Below are 20,730 nucleotides of genomic sequence, written 5' to 3'. Positions count from 1 at the left end.
TGCAAATATACTGTTTATAAAAGTGTCTCACGTGACCGCAGGAATGCAGAGTCCAAAATCCACAGGGCAGGCTGTGAAGCCGACGACTCCGATGGATGGTCTGGATGAACTCCACAGGAGAGGCTCACCAGCCGAAGCAGGAATGGAACCTGTCTCCTCTGAATCGTCCTTAAAAGGCTTCCTGTGATTAGATTAAGCATCACTCATTGTAGAAGACACTCCCCTTTGGCTGATTACAAATGGAATCAGCTGTGGATGCAGCTGATGTGATCATGATCTAATTCTATGAAATGTCCTCATTGCAACAGAGAGGCCAGCACTTGCCCAATCAGATAAACAGGTACCACAACTTGGCCAAGTTGACACATGTTCCTAACCATGACACCTCCTTAGATAGTTCATTATTAATATATAGAAGCACCATTGATTTTTTGTGTTGATCTTGTATCCAAACACTTTGCTGAACTTAATACCTCAAGTAGCTTTGTTGTTCTTTGAGGATTTTCTAAATTTTGGATCATGTCTAACAACTGTTTTTTCCTGAATCTCTTGGGAGAGGTTTTTGGTAGCTTTCTTATATCTCTATGTGGATGATGTCACCAAGGCTCTTCTTTGACTCTTGGTCCAATTCATTCTGGACATTTAGAGTAGACTGCATTTAACTGTTCAGATTTTCTTAGCTCTTTTCATCTGTTTCTTGCTCTGGGTGTGTAGTATAATATTTAAGAACGCCTCCAGGTGAAGGCTTCCTTTCTTCTGTTCCCTCTCCAGAAATCTTGATCGGCACTAGGTCTTTGTGCAGAATTTCCCCCCCAACTCCTGTGATTTGTTTTAATTCTCTCCCTCACTTAATGACCCCTTTTCCTTGCAGTTTTCAGTTTTGAAATGTGTCCTGTCTTAAAGCAGCTCAGTAGCATCCCCCCCGTCCCACCCAACACTCTCTCTCTCTCTCTCTCTCTGTCTCTCTGTCTCTCTCTCTCTGTCTCTCTATCTCTGTCTCTCTGTCTCTCTCTGTCTCTCTCTCTTTCTGTCTCTCTCTCTCTCTCTCTCTCTCTCTCTCTCTCTCTCTCTCTCTCTCCTGTGAGGCTATTCTGTTTCTGTTTCTGCTGTGAAGCTATTCTGTTTCTGGTTTCTTCACCTTTAGTGTATCCCACTTTGGGAATCCAGATGGAGTCATTCCAGAAAGGTAAGTCAATCCCAAAAGGTCTGTTTTGTGTTTACGTGGTCCAGCAAACAGAATCTTGGTTGCATGTGCACATCTCGCAGCAGTTCTTCTGCAGTCTCCCGATATTCCTCCCTGGGGGCCCTTTTGTCTGTGCCACTCCTCCGTGGCTTGTTTAATGACCTGGGTCTCTGTTCTTGGGTATATGTGAGGTTCCAATCCGCTGATTTGAGTGGCTCTCTAGTCTGCATCTGCAGCAGTAGGGATCTGGGCTGTGCTGCCTCTGTGTGACTCCCAAGCTGCACAGGTACCGAGTGAGGGAGAGGGGTCAGGACTGGTGAGTTGGGGAGGGACCTTGCCTACCTGATCTTGGAGATTCTTTTTCTTTTTCTTTGATTCTGAGTATTTGGAATCCTTCTCCAGTCTTTGTTATCTTCCTGAATTCTAATCATGTGGGATTTGCCCTTTATTTGTTGATTCTGAGGGGAGATTTTTCCAAGGGATGTCTTATGTCACCATGTTGATGACTCCTTTGTTAATGTTTTTATTTCCATTTTTGTACTTTTCAATTCTAGAATTTCCAGTTGGCTCTTTTTGGTAATTTCTGTCTCTTTATTAATATTCTCTATTTGATGAGACATTATCATCATATCTTTTTTTTTCTTCTTTAAGCATGGTTTCCTTAAGTTTTTTGAGCATAATTATAATAGCTAGTTTGAAGTCTTTGTCTTCTAAGTCCAATATCTGGGCCCTCTCAAATGTCATTTCTGTTGACTGCTTTTTTTTTTTCCTTGTGTAGTGGTTGTTACTTCTGTTTTCTTCATGTGTCTCATACTTTTCGGTTGAAAATGACATTTAAAGTAATAGTGTAGCAACACCCAATACTGACTCCTCTCCCTTCTCAGGCTTGTTTGCTTATTTAGTGAGTGACTTGTCTAGACTATTTCAGTGAAGTCTATTTTCCCCCTCAGTGTACAGTCTCAATGTCATTCCTTATAGTGTATAGCCTTAAGCATGTTCACAGTCACCGTTGCTGCACATGTTAGGGCTGTCTTTGTCTCTTGCCTGAGTCTCTAAGCATTCTCCCTCTGTTGATATCACACCCAATGGTTAGCCTTCACTAATAGGGGATTGATTGCTCTGTGGTTTTTGATAATACACTGGGACATAAATTACTCCACAATCGGATCAAATTAAGTTCAGTTCCTCTTGCCAGGAGTAGCCTTTGAGACCAGTCTTTAAGGCTTGCTCTGACCCTAGGAGAGCTCTTCTTAGCTATCTCTTTCTCTGGGTCACTGTTAAATTTCTACATGGTCTAGGGCTTAGCTTTTTGCTGTCAAGGAACTACCAGGCTCTTCTTGATTGCTTATTACCAGTACTCTTAAGGCTTGGACATCTCCATGCTCAGTTCTAAATAAAGTTAGTTTCTTGGGGAGAGCTTCAGAGTTCTCTGTTCTTAAGGCGTGCCTTTTCCCTTGGACAAAACTTCAGTGCCACTGCTTAGGAGGTGGGGGTAGAGATAGTGACTACCACCCCCTCACACACACACCCCTTTTACAAGTGGGGCACTAGCTTCTGATCTCAGATTGTCTCTCCTGGTATTGAACCTCTGTCCTATGAGAGAGCTGGAGCAAAGGCAACTGGGGCCCCAGTGTTCTTGGCCTGTTGTGCCCAAGAACTGGTAGATCGCTCTACTGTCCTATGAGTGAAGACTAATTGAAGGAAAGGAGCTGCAGACCTCCAAATCCCTCTTGCTAGAATAGACCTTGTTTCTGCAACGTGGAGCTAGAGCTGAGGACAATAAAAAATGCTGCAGCTTCCCTCTCCCAGAGAGATACAGCCACAGGCTGGTAGCTGGGGTGAGAGGAAGTTCTCTGTCTTGGCATTCACCCTGAGTAGAACTTGGCATTCACCCTGAGTAGAACTTTATGCTGAGCTAGAGGTGGGTGGAGTGAGTTTTGACTTGAATTCCACAGACTGTCACTGTTCTTAGGATAATTTAGCAGATGTTCTTGAAGAAATGTTTGTTTGCCATATACCTTTAGGATAATTTCCAGAGATTTTAAATGATTGGGTTTTTAAAAGTAGTTTTCACCAATTATGTTGTTTCATTGGATAGCAGATCCATGGAGCTCCTTACTCTGCCATTCCAGAAGTCATTATCTAAAACAATTAAGTTTTATAGTATTTGTCAGTTGTATTATTTTAGTGTGAGTATTAGTTAAATAGGCTTTTTTTGCCTGTTCTGGAATTCTAATAAAATCTATTCTAACTAAATTCAATTACAAAATATACTCTGAGTTCCACATAATAGAGTAACAAAACAGATGAGATCCAGTCCTTTTGTAATTTGATATTATAATGATGTGAAATGTCATAAATTAGAAAAATCAGCATTAACTTTGTTTTATTGTTTGTTTGTTTTTTGGCATGGGCAGGCACCGGGAATTGAACCCGGGTCTCTAGTATGGCAGGTGAGAATTCTGCCACTGTGCCACCACTGCACCACCCTATCTTTGTTTTATAATGCTATAAGTTTTTTTTAATACATATATGCTTCTTAATATGAATAAAGTGTGCTAAAATTACTATTATTTCTAAATTTTAAAATAGTTTTAAAAGCAACTTTTGAAAAAGCCATAGTGTTAATATAATCATTTTTTCCTTTCAGGACATGTGAACTTATATATTTGACACAATCCAGCAGTTCGTAAGTGGATCAGAACATGCTATTTTTACTTTTTTTTTTTAATGAGATGTAGAATACACAGCTTTTTCTAGAGTAATCCCAAATGTGTTGATAATTTCAGGGTTAATTTTATTTATTATAGCATGCTTCTTAATAAATTAAGCTCAGAGGTTTAACTCTAGATAGTCTTTTCCCAAAGAAAATGGTATGAAATGTGTGCCTTGACTGTAAGGGAGAACTAGTAAAGTTGAAGTTAATGTGATGCAGCTATCAAGTCTGAGAGAAATCCAAATTCATTGACTATTTTCTGAGCTTCTATTAAATACACTTTATTATCTAAGTTCAGGGCATACTTTTTTGTGTAAGACGAAATATGAAGGTCTACATATAAATTTCCAAGTGATCTTTTGGAATGTATAATGCATATTCTAATAATATATTCATATAAGAACTGTGGAATGAAACATGGAATGAGTAATATGTGAGATTTTCTGCCTCATGGAAGTAGTAGTTGTGAAGATTATCGATATAAAGGGGAATTGTATGTTAATTAATATAATTTATTAATTTCAATAAGTGAATGTCTATGGAAAAATTTTTATCAAGGCCGAAGTATTAGACCAGAATCACACCAACCTTCGTTTTTACTGCTTACAGTGTTGACTTTAATTAGAAAACAGAAAACATAAAAGTGTTAATTGGAAACCAGGTACCTTGTAGTATAATACTTCTTTTGCGTATTTTTAGATCAGAAGTGTGATCCTCAATATTTCCGTTATAAAATCTGTACAATGCTTTGAGTTAAATACAGTATCCATGGAAATACTTAGTTAATTGAGATAAATTGAGTTTGGCTGTAAAATGTGCATTTGAAATGGAATATATTCTATTGTGCAGTTAGCTTAGGTCTGTATTTTTTTAAAGAAGCAACTATAGCTATAAAATTTACAGCGTTAAAATTTCTTCTTTTTAATGTTTTCTGTTTGTTTCCTAGAATATCTGTATCTTCTGAAATAAATTCTGTGTTGGTGGTAAAAGTTTCTTGGATTACATTTTTACTAGCTAAAGGTAATGTCATATTTATTACATGATAATGGTTTAAATGTAATAATTAAATTGACAGTTGTTTGTGGAATAAGCCTAAAACCTCTTCTTCAATTTAATGTATTCCCTTTTTTTTTTCTTTCAGTTCTCTATGAGGCTTGTTAATATAACCTCTGCTTTTCTGAGTTCTTTATTTTGATCATTTCTTAGCTGGCTGCATTTTACTATAGAGTTTTTCTTATAAGGCTTTTTGGTAGCATATACCGTGTGTTTAGCATGTTTAAAAATCATTTCTATACCTCTTATACTTAATTAACGTCTTGTCTGTGTATCCTATTTTTGGGTCATGTTTTGTTTCCCTTAGGACACTGTTACCAGACAAAGGTGGTGGATTCATTCAAATGACCAGTTCCTGAGGCCCTGGGATTTCATAGAAAGAATTTATTGCTAGGTGCGAAGCAGGAGATCACAAGCTTAATGGCCTAAAAATTTGTCTTCCCAAGTCTAGGGAGTTCAACGTGTTTATGGATTCTAACAAGGGGTGATGAAGTTACTACAATTTAAGTAGCAAGTGTAATCAGAAAAGGAAAGAGATGAGTTATTATCATTTCCATAGCAAGTATAGGCAGAGACAATTTATAAATGTAAAGGGATACAATTATTCTGGAACCAGTTAATGGTTGGTTCTGAGCTGATTCATGTTCCTCTATTAACATTAAGGGATTTGCCCTTACAAGTTAATTTGAGAGAAAGACTGGATAAAGGGAGTACCAGCTTTTACAATCACAAAGGCACAAAATAAAGGCTTTTACATCGTCTCAGATCAAGACAGCTGAATTATGATTCAGAGATTTCATATGTTTCCCTCTCTCTACTCTAATGTACCACAAAGAAAAAAGGGAATATTTATATAATGATTCAGTAGACATAATCACTTGTTAAATCTTAACTTCAATGTTTTCCGGTTTAGAATGTCATTGTGAGAAATCTTAGACTAGCTTAATTTTCCCACTTCATTTAATTCATGATTCCCTAAACAGTTTTCTTTTTAAAAATGAGGTTCAATACTTTAATCAGGATGTAATGAAGAAGTTAAGATTTAAGGGATGATTATGATTACTGACTCATTATGTAAATAATGCTTTTTACTTTCTGGTATATTAGAGTGGACAGAGGGAAATAACTGAAACCTCTGAATTGTAATTCAGCTGCCTTGATCTCTGATAAGGACTGTACAGCCTTTATCTTGTACCTTTGTAATTGTAAAAACTCTTGTGACTAACCTTCACTTGTACCTGTTTATCAGTTTTTCAACTTTAAAGTCTTGTGATCCCTAAAAACAGCCACTAATGTTTATTAATGAAGGTTCTTGATCAGTCCAGAACTAACCCTCCCCAAGTCCAAAGTTATCGATAACCAAAACTAGATCTAACCCAAATGGACCTGCCTGATGTGTGCAATAGCTTAGACTTTGACTTATAAATGACCTATATCTCATTATAATACTAAAAATTACCCATCATCATATTAAGGCTGCCATTTGCTTATATATGTTCTATAACAAAGCATGTAGTCAGTCTGCATGTGCTTCATAATTAGATCACCTCTAATTACATCATCTGAGACCATGTGCTCATTATGCTAAAATCTGTCCATCTTTTCATACTGTGACATTATCAGAATAACTGCAGTTTGAGGAGACAGATTTTGGGACCAGTAGGCCATCTGATCTTTGCACCTAGCAATAAACTTTTTCTCTCTTTGAAACCTGGGTGTTCTAGTTTGCTAGCTGCTGGAATGCAGTATACCAGAAATGGATTGGCTTTTAATAAAAGGGGATTTATTTTGTTAGTTCTTCAGAAGAAAGGCAGCTAACTTTCAATTGAGGTTCTTTCTTACGTGGGAAGGCACAGGATGGTCTCTGCTGGCCGTCCAGGCCTCTGGGTTCCAACAGCTTTCCCTGAGGTGATTCCTTTCTGCATCTCCAAAGGCCTGGGCTGAGCTGTGAGTGCTGAGATGAGCTATGCTGAGCTGCTTGGGCTATGCTACATTGAGCTCTCATTTAAGCTCCAGACAATTAAGTCAAACGTCATTCATTGCAGCAGGCAAGCCTCCTAGCCTGCAGATGTAATCAGCAACAGATGAGGTTCACGTACCATTGGCTCATGTCCACAGCAAGAGAACTAGGTGCCTTCACCTAACCAAGTTGACAACTAAATCTAATCACCCCACTGGGTGTCAGAAATTGGTCATTTGAGCGCTTCGGGCAAAAGAATCCACCTTTGTCTGGTAATAGTTTGGGAACTCTTGTGGGACCAAAGGTCCTTAGAAGCAAGGAGGGTATCTGCCTGAAATTTGAGGGCCCTGGTAAAACAGGTAAGCATAATGGTAACTCAGCTTTTTGTGGCTGCTAGCTGTTCTTTAGTGCAGAGTCTTGGCAACCGGGTTTTCCTCTGTTCTGCCAGCACTCCAAACCCTTTTGGTGCCTTAAGAAGTTTCAAAGAGAGAAACCATTTCTAGTTCCAAGTCTGGACATTTGTCTAGGTGAGTGGGTCATCAGGATAAAAGTGGAATGAGAGTTCATATGGCGGTTCAAGGCCCCCTGGATCTGGCTTTAAGGCCCAGTGCTGTTCCCAGAATGATCCCCATTACTCTGACCTGCACTTTTCTGTTTTCTGGGCACTAGTCTTTACTGGTTTTAAAGCCCTGACCTGAGCTTGTCTGTTTTATACTTATGTTAAAATAAGTAGTCCAACAATTAATTGTGTTAAATGAAATTAAATAAGCCTTTTTAACTGTTAACTAGTATGTTACCTAGATATAGTAAGTTTTAATGCTGTTTGTTAATCAGTATGTTAAGCTTATTAAAGGCCTCTTTAGTTGTTAGTTGGTGTGTTTGGTCTAGTTATTAATTGGTGTTATTTAAATATAATGCAAGTGTCTGTTTAAATTTGTTAGTTGGTGTCTTATTGCATTTATATTGTTCAAGGGTTCCTAATTGGTTACTGATTATGGAAATTCCTTTAAAAGGGGACGTTTGGACTGTATTGAAAATTAGAAAGATTGTAGTTATGAGTGTGTGAGGAAAAAGTTTATTTCTGTAACACAGTCTGGCCTCAGTATGATTTAGAATTAGGAGAAAGATGGCCTGAGAATGGCTCTATGAAAGGATACAACCATTACAATTAAAGTTAAAAATATTACAGTTAAAATTCTGCAAAAGGGCAGGAATGAGATAAGATAATGTATATTCAATCCTTTATTTGTTCCTCTCAAAAGTATTTCTGTGTTTCTGTGTAATTAACTTTCTATTTGTGTCTGTCTGCCTGTTCAGTGTTCTCATACCTTTAGATGGTAATATCAGATTAACAAAAAATTCTTAAAGAGCTCTATTTGAACTGCTTAAAAATAAATAGGTTAGGGCGGGCCACTGTGGCTCAGTGGCAGAGTTCTTGCCTGCCATGCCTGAGACCCGGATTCGTTTCCCAGTGCCTTCCCATGTAAAGTTAAATAAATAAAAATAAATACATAGGTTAACCCAATTTAAAAATGGGCAAAAGACATGAACAGACATTTCTCAGAAGAAGAAATACAAATAGCTAAAAGGTACATGAAAAGATGTTCACCTTCACTGGCTATTAGGAAAATGCAAATCAAAACACAATGAGGTATCACCTGAGACCCACTAGAATGGCCATTATAAAAATAAAACAAAACAGAAAATGACTAGTGCTAAAGAGGATATGAAGAAAGAGACACATTTATCCACTGTTGGTAGGAATGTAAAATAGTACAACTGCTGAGGAAGGCAGTTTGGTGGTTCCTCAGGAAGCTAAGTATAGAACTGCCATATGATCCTGCAATCCCATTGCTAGAAATATATTCTGAGGGCCTGAGGTCAAGCACAAAAATGGACATTTGCACACATGTTCATAGCAGCTTTATTTACAGTTACCAAGAGATGGAAACAGCCCAAATGTCCATCAGTGGATGGGTGGCTAAACAAGCTGTGGTTTATACGTATGATGGACTATTACACAGCTGACAGAGAGAATAAAGACATGATGCATATAACAATATGGATGAAACTTGAGGACATTATGCTGAGTTAAATTAGCCAGAAACCCAAAAGGACAAATACTATATGGTCTCACTAATATGAACTAACATTAATGAGCAAACTTGGAGAATTGAAGTTAAGAGCACAGATTATCAGGAGATAGACATAGGGTAGAGACTGGGCAGTTGGTGCTGAAAGAGTACAGATTATGCAGCAGGACTGATTGCAAATACAGAAATGGATAGCACAATCCTACCTGATTGTAGCACAATAATATAAATACCAAATGAAGCTGAATGTGAGTATGAAAGAGGGAGAAGGACTGGGGGCACATATGAAACCAGAAGGAAAGATAGGATAAAGACTGAGAATTTAGGAATGCCTACAGTGGACAATGATTGTGATGAAATGTACAAATAAAAAAAAAATGTTTTTGCATGAGGGAGAACAAATGAATGCGAGTAATGCAGGGTGTTGAAAATAGATGGTATATGGGAAAACAATATAATCAATGCAAGCTGGGTTCTGTAGTCAACAGTAGCATTGTAATATGCTTCCACTGAATGTAACAAAGGCATTATGCCAAAATTAAATGTCAACAGATGGGGGGCATGGAGACAGGGGTATGGATTCTTTGTGGAAGAAAAGGAAATGTCTTCAGATAGATTATGTGGCAAAGGCATGTCTATACACAGCTGGATTGTATGATGTGTGAATAAAACTGTTTAAAAATGAACAGAGAAAAATAAGTGCTAGAGAAAATGCAGAGAAAGGATGGACCTGTTCACTGTCAGTATGGAAACTGAGACGTGCAGCCCCATGGAGGGCAGTGTGGTGGTTCCACTGGAGGCTAGGGGTGGGGTTGCCATATGATCCCGAAACCCCATTGCTAAGTATAATACCTGGAGGAACTGAGTGTAGGGACACAAATGGACATTTGCACATTGGTGTCTATGGTGGCAGTGTCCGCAGTCCACAATGGGTTGAAGCAGCCTAAGGGTACAACAACTGAGGATTGAAAGAGGGAATTATGGTGTATACATATAATGGACTACTGAGCAGCTACAAGAAGGAATGAAGTTATGAAGCATGCAACTAGGTGAATGAACCCTGGGAACTGTATGTTGAGTGAAATGTCAGAAACAGAAAGACAAATATTATCATGCCTTTGGTGAACTAAAGTTGAGAGCATGGGTTTTCAGGTTGGGGCCTATTGTAAAGGGTTCTAGATTGTAAGCTCTTACATATTCACGAGTTGTAACTGTTATTTCTAAATCCTGAGATACCGATTTTTGTTTGTTTATAGCCTCGTTGTTCCCCAGAACTTCAAGTATTTATGTGATACGTGAGATTCAGAATTAGAGCTCTGTAGGTGTGAAAATCAGCAGTACCCCATACAGGATCTGTTTAAAAAGTTGAAAAAGGGATCTGACTTCGAGTAGAGATATGAATAAAAATGATGTGGATAGGACTAAGGTAAATCAGAATACAGGGTAAAGAATGATATCATCCATATTTTGAAACTTCTACTTCTGCATGAGACCAAAGGGAGACATGTTTATTTGGTGCAAAATTTATATTTTGGGTAATGTATTTCCTAATTTAATTTGTATGGTCAGTTTAGTTGAATACTGTAAGTACATAGAATTTTGAATAGGGCAGACTTTGTTGGTTTGTCCAGGTTAGTATGATACCCTGCTATATCCCACAGTAATTTGGCTATATCCCACAGCAAATAAAAAAGTATTTGCAAGGTCCCTTTGCGGCTCTGGGGAGAAAGGAGGAGGTATTTACTCCATTTGAAGAATTTCTGATAGTCTCTCAAGCAGTGGAGGCAACCAAATCAATAAGCTGAGCTCTCAATCTTGGGGTTCACCTCTGTGGGACTTAGTCCTGTAAAGGATAGGGTAGGCCTACTTAAAATTGGACCTAAGAGTCACCCCCAGAGAACCTCTTTTGTTGCTCAAATGTGGCCTCTTCTGTAAGCTAACTCGACAGGTTGAGCTCACTGCCCTCCCCCCACTATATGATTTACACTCCCAAAGGTGTAAATCTCCCCGGCAACATGGGACAGAAATCCAGGGATGAGTTGGGACCTGGCATCAAGGGATCAGAGAACCTTCTAGACCTAAAAAGGGAAGAGAGGAATGAGACAAAATAAAGTTTCAGTGGCTAAGAGATTTCAGAGTTGAGAAGTTATCCTGGAGGTTATTCTTACATGCTATATAGATATCCCTTTTTGGATTATGGTGTGTTAGAGTGGCTAGAGAGAAGTATGTGAAACTGTTGAGGTGTGCTCCAGTAGCCTTGATTCTTGAAGGTGATTATATAATGATAAGGCTTTTACATTGTGACTGTGTGATTGTGAAAACCTTATGTCTGATGCTTTTTCTTTATCTAGGGTATGTACAGATGAGTAAAAAATACAGATGGAGAATGAACAGATAATAGAAGGGAGAAAGGTTAAGATAAATTGAGTAGATGGAGGTACTAGTGGTCAATGAGAGGGAAGGGTAAGGGATATGGTATGTATGAGTTTTTTCTTTTTATTTCTTTTTCTTGAGTGATGCAGATGTTCTAAAAAATGATCATGGTGATGAATGTACAACTATATGATGATATTGTGAGCCACTGATTGTAAACCATGTTTAGAATGTATGTTAAGATTTAACAATAAAAACATTTTTTCAAAAAGGAAAAAAAAATAGGCTGCTTTATGTAAATATATAAATTAGTACTTCTGGAATTAAAAAGGAGAAAAGAAAAACACTTTTGGAAGTAGAGTTCAAAGTCTTGGTTTTGTAATTATTACAAACAAACTTGGACATTAGAGAGAAACTGCCCCTGGAATTTCCCTAAGGTTGCAGAAGGCTGCCAGAGGGCTATCTCTGGAAAAGGTAAAGATCTTTCCAGTTGTCCCAGTCACAGCTCTAAGTGAAAAAAATCTGCGAATTGGAAATAGTTAAAAGAGAAGCGTAAGCAATCTCAAAATTCCATGGCCCTAATCTAATACTTTTAAATCCAAGTTTTAACAGGCCAGGCTTCATTCTTCCTGTCCCACCTATCACTGCCCCCAGGGCCCACACACGTACAGCAGCCACGAGGCGAGGACTGGGAGCAGTAAAATAAAGACGGGAGAAGCGTGGTTTAGAATTCTTTTTACTGGGCCTGGAGATTGGAAATGGTAAGCACAGAAAATGCTGCAGAATAGGCTATGTTTGTTAAAATGACTTTTTCTAGTACTACCTTTGTTATGGTAACCGCAGTAATCAGATCATTATTAAAATATGAGTAGTGTTAGGATAGAAATACCTGAATAGAATCTGAGGACCAAATTTCAGTAAGTTAAAATGAAAGGTCCTTGAATGCTATGGAAAGGTTTTCCTGGATTTAGACTTAGGGCAATTGAAACAATTACAGTATATTTTCTAGAACTTGATAGTCAATGTACTTTTAAGGTTGTTTATTATTTTAGGATATCATGAGAACAAAATCTTTTTCCTAACCTCTATTGGAAGGAATTTTATGACGGCTTTTTAAATTAAACAAATATGATTTAATTCTGTTTATGTATGTTCTCCCTAAATTTATACAAGCTTACTGATAAAATAGGTTAGTATTGTAAGTGCATTCTCAAAATTCCCCTTAAAGTAGCCTAACCAGACAGGTTAGGTTACATAAACTAAGCAGTGTACCTAGTAATGACGACACATTTAAATATAATGAAAATAAGGATATGCTGATGCATCAAACATATCCTATTTAAGAAATCAGTTAAATTTAGTAAGAAATATAAATGAGATTTTTTTTTTTGTAACCTTGGTTACCTGGATTTCAAATATTCTTCCGGCTTTTTAATTACTATGCCATTTGTTACCCTAGTATGTGGAAGAATTTGGATTTTCAGTGGCTTTGTTAATGTCAGGCAGAATGTTTTGTGAGTAGCTTACATAATCAGGTTAGGAAGTACTGTCGTGAATGGGGAAAACATAGCTTCAGAGAATTCATATTCTAGTTAGGATATACATGTACTAAGGCATAGTACAAGACAGTAGTAATAAAAGAATGAAAATGCTGGAAGAATTTTAAAAAGCAATTAAAGAATAACCTAAGAGAACCTGATAGAAAAGCTGACACTTCTAAGAACTTTAAATAAAAAACCATTTATATACATAGAGCTCTGAACTAGGTTTTTTTAAAACTAGGTTTTAAAAAAAAAAAATTTGAGTTTTTTCTGGATATAAATCCCTTAAATGTTGAAAAGCTGATTATATTTCAAACTTAGAGCTCTTCTCACCTTTGAAGGTAGCCCTGAATTGGACTGAGAAATTTTAAGCATATTGTAAGATAATCTTTATGTGTTGTGAGTATAAAGTATATAAAAGCCTGCTTGTGTTATGGTTCCAAACCCAAGCATAAATTTCTTTCTTCTTCCATTGTTTTGTAGTGTCTCTGTCTCTTCTTCTCTTCGTGAGTATTGTTATTAGAAGGATGTATGTATGTTCGAAAACCTTTGTAAATATATTATCAAATTTATTTCTGATTCTATGCAGTCTGGATAAATAAAGACTATAGATGGGATAGATAGTATTTTTACTATTTTCCACATTATGATAACCATATTCCTTGATTAAAGTGGATTTTGTTTGTATGCTTACTGTAAGCTCTGAATAAATGTAGAAAGTTAAAAGAGGTTTATAAAAGTTAATTCTGTCACAGTCAATGCTGACCAAAAATTTGATGTCTGTTTTACAGTATTTTTTTAAAAGGCTTTTGTGTTAAGCCGTGTATTCATATAAAACTAAACTTTAGTTTTGTCTGTTAAAATATTAAAATAATGTAGATTGTTAGTTTGCTCTTAGTGAAAAGTCTAAAAAAAGTTTTTTTTTACTCTTGTTTAGAAGACAACATTTTACATCAAAATAATGTCCTTATTTATGTTTATGTTGGCCTTGTCATCCTTCATTTCAGAAGACAAGTCTTCTGTCTTTTAAAGGAAAAACTGTTAGAAAAAAATTTGTTCTTTCACCTTGTAAAAGTAAGGTGCTAAAATAATTTAACGTATTGCCTAGGAGGTGTTTGGGAAGTATTATGGTAGTTAAAAGGGATTTTCTATCTTGCTGTTAGCTACATTTGTATGGGTAAATGTTTTTCATGTATTAGAGATTATATAAAAATTCCTAAAGACTTGACAGTGTTCTCGCTATGTTATATCTTGATACTGATCTGTGTAGTATTAAACAGTGGTATGATATTGTTGGTCATGGTTTTAGTTATTCTTAGAAAAGGGCCACAGATCATAGAAACAGCCAGATTTACTTGTCAGTCATACTGCTTTGCTCTAATACTTCTCTAAAAGTACATGTCATTGCTATAGGTCAGAGCTTCATTTACGACAAGGGAGAGACTTTAAAAGACAGGCAGGACAAATATGTAAATCATATTTTATCTGTTGATATAACTCTGGTGTATATATAAAGATGAAACAGAACCAAACCTTTGCTACAGTTTGTTAGTATAAGACAACCATCAAATGTTTTATTTCTAAAAGTAGCTTCGTTTTAAAATGCTTAAAAGAAAATTAGATGTTAGCTTTAACTGTTTCTAAATTCTGAAATGCTTTGCTTTTTTTGTATAACCTGGCAGTTCCCTAGGACTTTTTTAAAGTATTTGTGTGACACTTGAGACTCAGACTTAGTTATCTAGTTCTAAAATTATTCCATATGGCAATGGTTAAAAAAACAGTTCTAAACAGAAATCAGACTTTGATTAGAGATGTGACTGAAACTAATCTGGTTAAAACTAAGGCAAATCAGAATACAGAGTAAAAAACAATCTTGTCTGTATTGTAAAAGTTTTTTGTGTGAGAAAAGAAGAGTTGTTTATTTTGCTCAAAATTTAAATTTTCTATAGCACACTATCTAGTTTAACCTGTCTAGTTAGTTTATTTAAATGACCGAAATCAGCTTTATTTGACATGGAACCTAGAATAAGTAGTAAATCTTAATATCCTGTACAAATTAATTTTATACCCTGTGGCATTTCAGAGTATTTTGGGCAGAAAATGGGAGACTATCTGCAAAGTTCCTTGAAGGACTAGAGAAAAAGTGGAAGTATGAAACTTTCCCACCTGGGGAATTCCTGATGTTTTCTTGAGTAATAATGGCTCCCAATTTAATAAGCCAAGGCCACATTCTTGAGGCTTGTTATGAAACTTACTTCTGTAATGACAAAAGTGATCCTACTTGTAGTTAATGCCTGTGAGTCATCTCCAGAAAACCTCTATTGTTGCTCAAATGTGGTCTATCTCTTCAAGCCAAGCTCTGATCCCCACCCCCCACCCACACCCCTCACCCTCCCTGTAGGATGTGACTTCCAGGGGTATAAGTTTCCCTGGCAGCATGGGGGATGACTGTCAGAGATAAGCCTGGCCCTGACAACATGGAGTGTGACTTTCAGGAAGAAGCCAGACGATGTGGGGACATGACTCCCAGAGATGAACCTGGCCCTAGGATTAGTTGATCAAAAGGAAGAACAGAAATAGAGTTTCAATGATTAACAGATTTCACATCGAGTTGAAAGGTCATTCTGGAGGATACACTTATGCAAGTTTCAGCCGGTTATTGCAAACTGCCATAGTATATAGCAAGCCCCAACCAACAGTATTCCTGGAAACCCAAAATATACCCTGGGCTATATAAAAGCTTTACTTATTAAGTTTGTTTTTCAGAGACTTAAAGCCTCCAGATTGTTCCAGTGTCAAATAAGCTCTGAAACTCAGAAGTACCAGTCTTCCCAAGAACAACCAATTTTATCACTCTGCCCCTTAAGTCAACACCCCTTTTCAGCCCTGAAGAAGTTAAATAAGTCGTTGCTTAGATAACCTTGAAGATTGAGAGAAAATTATCAAAGAGAGAGAGTCGTAGCCAAGAAGTTAGGATCTAAGAATACTTATAATTACTGAATCATTGTATAGATATTCCTTTTTACTTTCTGGTATGTTAGATTTCACAGAGGGAGATACTTGAAATCTTTGAACTGTAATTCAGCTGCCTTGATCTCTGATAAGGATTGTATAGCCTTTATCGTGTGCCCTTGTGATTGTAAAAATCTTGTGACTAACCTTCACTTGTACCCGTTTATCCAGTTTTTCAACTTTAGAATCTTGTGCTCACTAAAGATAGCCCCTAATGTTTATTAATGACGAGTCTTGAGTCAGCCCAGAACTAACCCTCCCCAAGTCCAAAGTTATCTTGATAACCAAAACTAGATCTAGCCAACATGGGCCTGCCTGACATGCACAGGAGCTTAGATTTTAACTTATAACCTATATCTCATTACAATACTAAAAACCATATCCATCATCATATTAAGGCCTCCATTTTCTTATATATGTTTTGTGACTAACCATGTAGTCAATGCAAGTGCTCCATAATTAGATCACCTCTAATTATATCGTCTGGGACCATTGTGCTCATTATCCTAAAACCTGTCTATCTTTTCATTCCATAAAATTATCAGAATTTCTGCAGTTTGGGGTGACAGATTTTGGGGCCAGTAGGCCATCTGATCTTCTTTGTGCCTGGCAATAAACTTTTTCTCTCTTTGAAACCTGGGTGTCTCAGGAATTGGTCATTTTCCACCTTCTTTGTCCAGTAACAAGGATGTATCTTGATTTTTATCATTCTCTGAACTTCTCTTAGAAGGCAGCATCCTTTTTTTGCATGGGCGGGCACCAGGAATCGAACCCAGGTTGCAGCCTGGCAGGCGAGAATTCTGCCATTGAGCCACCATCACACCGCCTGCAGCAACCTTTTTAATTTGCAAGTTTTACCCTTCATTTCAGATTAATTTTAACATACTTTATTTGTGAATATAATTTTCTTTTAGGTTATATTTACTATTTCAGCAACATCAACTATCTTATTTTAAATGATTTTTGTTCAGTATTTATTAATTCTCTCATATTATTTGATCTTTTGTCTTTTTCTTATGTCTTGACTGTTTTTAACTCAAACTTTTTCTATTTTGAGCTAACCCAGTTTTTTAATGTATTATTTTGGTGTTCAGTTTTCTCTTAACTTGTTCATCAACTTGTTTTTATATAAGTTATGTTCTTAATTTTTTTTTAGTGCAAGGACTCAGGGCATTTTAAATTGTTAGATTCCTTCCCAGATTGAGTTCTTTATCTGATTTTTTTCCTTCTTACATTTTGATTCTGTTTTAGTCACTGTAATATGTTTGCAAAAAAAGTGCTTTTTCCTCCATGTTGTTGAGACTATATGTGAGCAACCCTCATTTGACATTTTGCTTTGTTCTAATAGATGGAAGTGAATCCCCATCCACCCACTTTGCACTTATCTGTGACTTGCTTGTCTTCTGCATAGAGCTACAGCATGAGGGTGGGCTTTATTTATTATATGTGCTTTTAATTAGAGGATGAGGGACAAAATGGAGAATTCGTCTGGAGTGATTTGAGCCTTTGTTATTCTGAGATTTTTTGTTAGAATGAACTTTGAAACAGAAGTGGCAGTTATCCTCTTTCCAGAGAGGAGTGGAATTGTGTTGGCATTCATATTGTTCCCCAATTCAGCACAATATAGTAGAGTCTCTGTGTTACAAATTTAGCTATAGTACTTTACTTCCCTCATTTACCCTTACCTCATCTCATTTCTTCTCCCTCTTTCTACCTCTTTGCTCAGAAGTGCAAAAAGGTGAGTTAGAATATCTCAGTTTAGTATATCTCAAAAATTCAGTATTGATACTTGTACTTACCTAGTACATTTCTTCTTTTTTCTTTTAATTTTATTAGGTATTGGAGGAGGGAGATTTTGATCTCAGTTCTCTCTACTATTTTTTCCTGAAGTCCTTGATATTATTCTTTACCTATCTGGTACTTTTTCAATACTTGCTTCTCAGTATATTTCAAATCTAATTTTGTACCACACCTATGGATCCAGAAACAGTACGTGATGCAGTTACCTGTTTATCCACATACTTCTATACCTTTAGTATTTATTGGAATTGTTACTGATTTATCAGTAAGATACCAAGGAGATTGAAAGTAATTCAAAATAAACTTTTCTTTTAAAAATAATGTATAACATAGAGCTAAAGAAAATTTATATAACTGTGTTTAATCATGATTTGTATATTTTGTGTAGCCATATTATTTGTTTCACGTATCTATTATGTGCATTTATTTCCTCATAACCCCCATTGTATGTTTATTATATTAACTTTTAACATTTTATGCTAAATAATTATTTTATAGGTGGCCATACAATTGTGGACTAATTTTGTTATTTTTCAATAGCTGTGGTTATTTGAATTTTAGTGGGGTGGGTTTACAACAGAAAATATATAAGGTTTCATAAATAAATATAATTACAGATATGCATGTAGTATAGTTCAAAATGCTTTTCTGAGTTAGTAGTTCTATAGCTCTTTCCAAAACTGGAAGTAAGTTTTTATAAAGCAAAAAGAAAATGAATTTAGACATAGGGACTAAATTATAAAAATACTTAAACATGAAATTATCAGAGTGGGCTTATATTTCTCTATAATTTCATAAATTTATATATTTTATTTATCTTTTTGTATTATTTCAGATCTGACTAATTTTTTGTAAACTAACAACCTTTAACATGCTCTAGTGATTGTGGACTAAATATACAGTTTTCCCTGATTTTAAAGATCTCAATCATTTAAAAATGTGGACCTTTTCTGTTTTCAGGAGAAGTATTACAAATGGAAGATGATCTGGTGATCTCATTTCAGTTAATGCTTTGTGTTCTTGACTATTTTATCAAACTTTCACCCCCTGCAATACTCAAAGAACCATATAGTAAGTATTTTAAATAATTTATGCTCCTTGTACTTTGTCATTCAACAGTTGTTTATTTAACTTCTATTAGGTATGAAACATGATTCTAGAGCTGAGAATATGATAAAAAAGAAACCCCTTAAATAGTGGAAGATATAAAAGGAAAGATAAGACATGTAAGCAAATAATCATAATATGTGGTAGAAGGTAGTCTTGGTCCAAAAGTACTGGGAATTCAGAAATGGGTGAAAGTTCTTCCACCTGGGGAAGAGCAAGGAATACTTTATGGGATCCTTTTGAGTTGCCTGTTAAGTTGACTGTGGTTAGGATTTGAGTGTTACGAGAATTTTGGTGAGGGCATTCACCAAATTATGAGAAAATCAAAAGACAGGGCACAGATACAACTGAAACAAACTGTGTGAGAATGGGTGGCCTGTTCTACAGGTTCAAGTCTCAAAGCATTATTGAAGTGGCTGAAAGGCTGAAGTCTAATTGATCTTTTGGAGCAGTAACTTAGAAAAAGAAGTCTGGAGTAGAATTTTGAAAATGTATGTTGTTTTATTTTCTTTCTTTATTTTTTAATTAATAAATTTTTTTAAAATGCTCCAACCTTTTAAATTCCCTTTATATAACTTATCCAATGAAACTTATTTTTCAATGTTATAAAATTAATAAATTGACATGGGGTGTTAGGTCAGTAGGCTTTTTCTTTGGATAATTCAGATCTACATTTAATTCTCTAAGTGCTTTGTTAAAGAAACGAGGATGAGGTGTTGAATTTACTGAGTATGGAAAACTTTTAATTAACTTTTTATTATGGAGAATTTCAAATGAATACAGAAGTTGACAGTAGTGTATATAAATTGTGATATACTCATTAGCTAGCTTCAAGGCCAATTTATGGTCAATCTATAGCCCCATCACAGCCCAGTCTCCCTAGCTGTATTAATTTGAAGTACATCTATGCATATCACTTTATCCTTACCTATTTCAGTATGAAAACATAACTGCAGTATCATTACACTTAAAGATTAATAGTGATTTCTGAACATCACCAAATAAATATGAGTGTTCAGATTTTCAGTTGTCTCATAAATGTAATTTTAAATTTTTACAGGTTGATGGATCGGAATCTAAATAATGCCTTTTAGAACTGCAGAGACTCAGTCACCATCTATAATACAATTCAGTTCTGACTCTTAGCTAACCAATGTTAAGCCAGACTCCACAGGTTAAGAGAAATCCTCCATGAAATTCCCTTTCAGATACCACTTGCAAGTTTGGAGGCCCAGGCCACCCACACTGCTCACCAACTGGCTACAAATTTGGGAGTTCCCACTACCCATTGGGTTTGATAATTTGCTAAAACAGCTCACAGAACTCACTGAAAGTGTGGTTCTTACGATTATAATTTAATAATTGTAAAAGGATACAAATAAGAAGACAGTCTCAAACACGTTTCCATGCCCTCTCTGTGTGGAGTCAAGATGCTTGGGGTATTACCTTCCCAGCAGGAGGATGTCGTATCAGTCTTAGAATTTGAAGTGTCCAGAGTTTATGTGGGCTTTCATTATGTAAGTGTGATTGATAGAATCATTACCCACCTGGCTGGACTGTACCTCTTGTGCCTTTTCCTTCCTGAGAGGTCTGGGAGGTCAGGTTGTGGTGATGTGGCTCAAAGTCCCAGCAGCTGATCACTTAGTTTTCTGGTGAGGTCAGCCCCATCCTAAGACTACAGTTGAGGCTGGCCCATTCGGAGTCATCTGTTTAGCATGTGCTATCAAATGTGTTCCAAGATCCACTATGAATAACAAAGATGATCCTATTACTGAAAATATCAAGGAGATAGAGGTTACTTCCTCAAGGGTCAGGAAAAAGGTCAGACCTTTTTTAGAGCCAAGTTCCTTACTCTGCAGACCCATACTTTGTTACTGGTTAATATGCCTTTA

General features: G+C 36.3%; 1 protein-coding gene and 1 pseudogene across 9 annotated transcripts in view; one reads left to right on the top strand and one right to left on the bottom strand.

The window, feature by feature from the left end:
• Window positions 1-20,730, top strand: part of RB1 (RB transcriptional corepressor 1) — a 217,807-nt gene that overhangs the window by 76,907 nt on the left and 120,170 nt on the right. For 4 of the 8 annotated variants that reach the window (XM_077158231.1, XM_077158223.1, XM_077158222.1 and 1 more), the window contains 3 exons: window positions 3,834-3,872; window positions 4,846-4,919; window positions 18,692-18,802. In XM_077158231.1, coding sequence (XP_077014346.1) covers window positions 3,834-3,872; window positions 4,846-4,919; window positions 18,692-18,802 — 224 coding nt within the window. The other 4 variants (XM_077158224.1, XM_077158228.1, XM_077158226.1 and 1 more) reach the window with 3 other exon arrangements.
• LOC143681312 (caspase-3 pseudogene) overlaps window positions 1,086-20,730 on the bottom strand; it is a 42,309-nt pseudogene continuing 22,664 nt past the window's right edge. Inside the window, exon 2 of the transcript XR_013174528.1 lies at window positions 1,086-20,609. The product of XR_013174528.1 is annotated as a caspase-3 pseudogene (transcript). The remainder of the gene's footprint in view (window positions 20,610-20,730) is intronic.

Source organism: Tamandua tetradactyla, chromosome 4, assembly GCF_023851605.1.
Source record: "Tamandua tetradactyla isolate mTamTet1 chromosome 4, mTamTet1.pri, whole genome shotgun sequence".
NCBI lineage: Eukaryota > Metazoa > Chordata > Mammalia > Pilosa > Myrmecophagidae > Tamandua > Tamandua tetradactyla.
The sequence above is the reverse complement of the archived record's forward strand: the minus strand, read 5'-3'. Positions and strand labels throughout refer to the sequence as shown.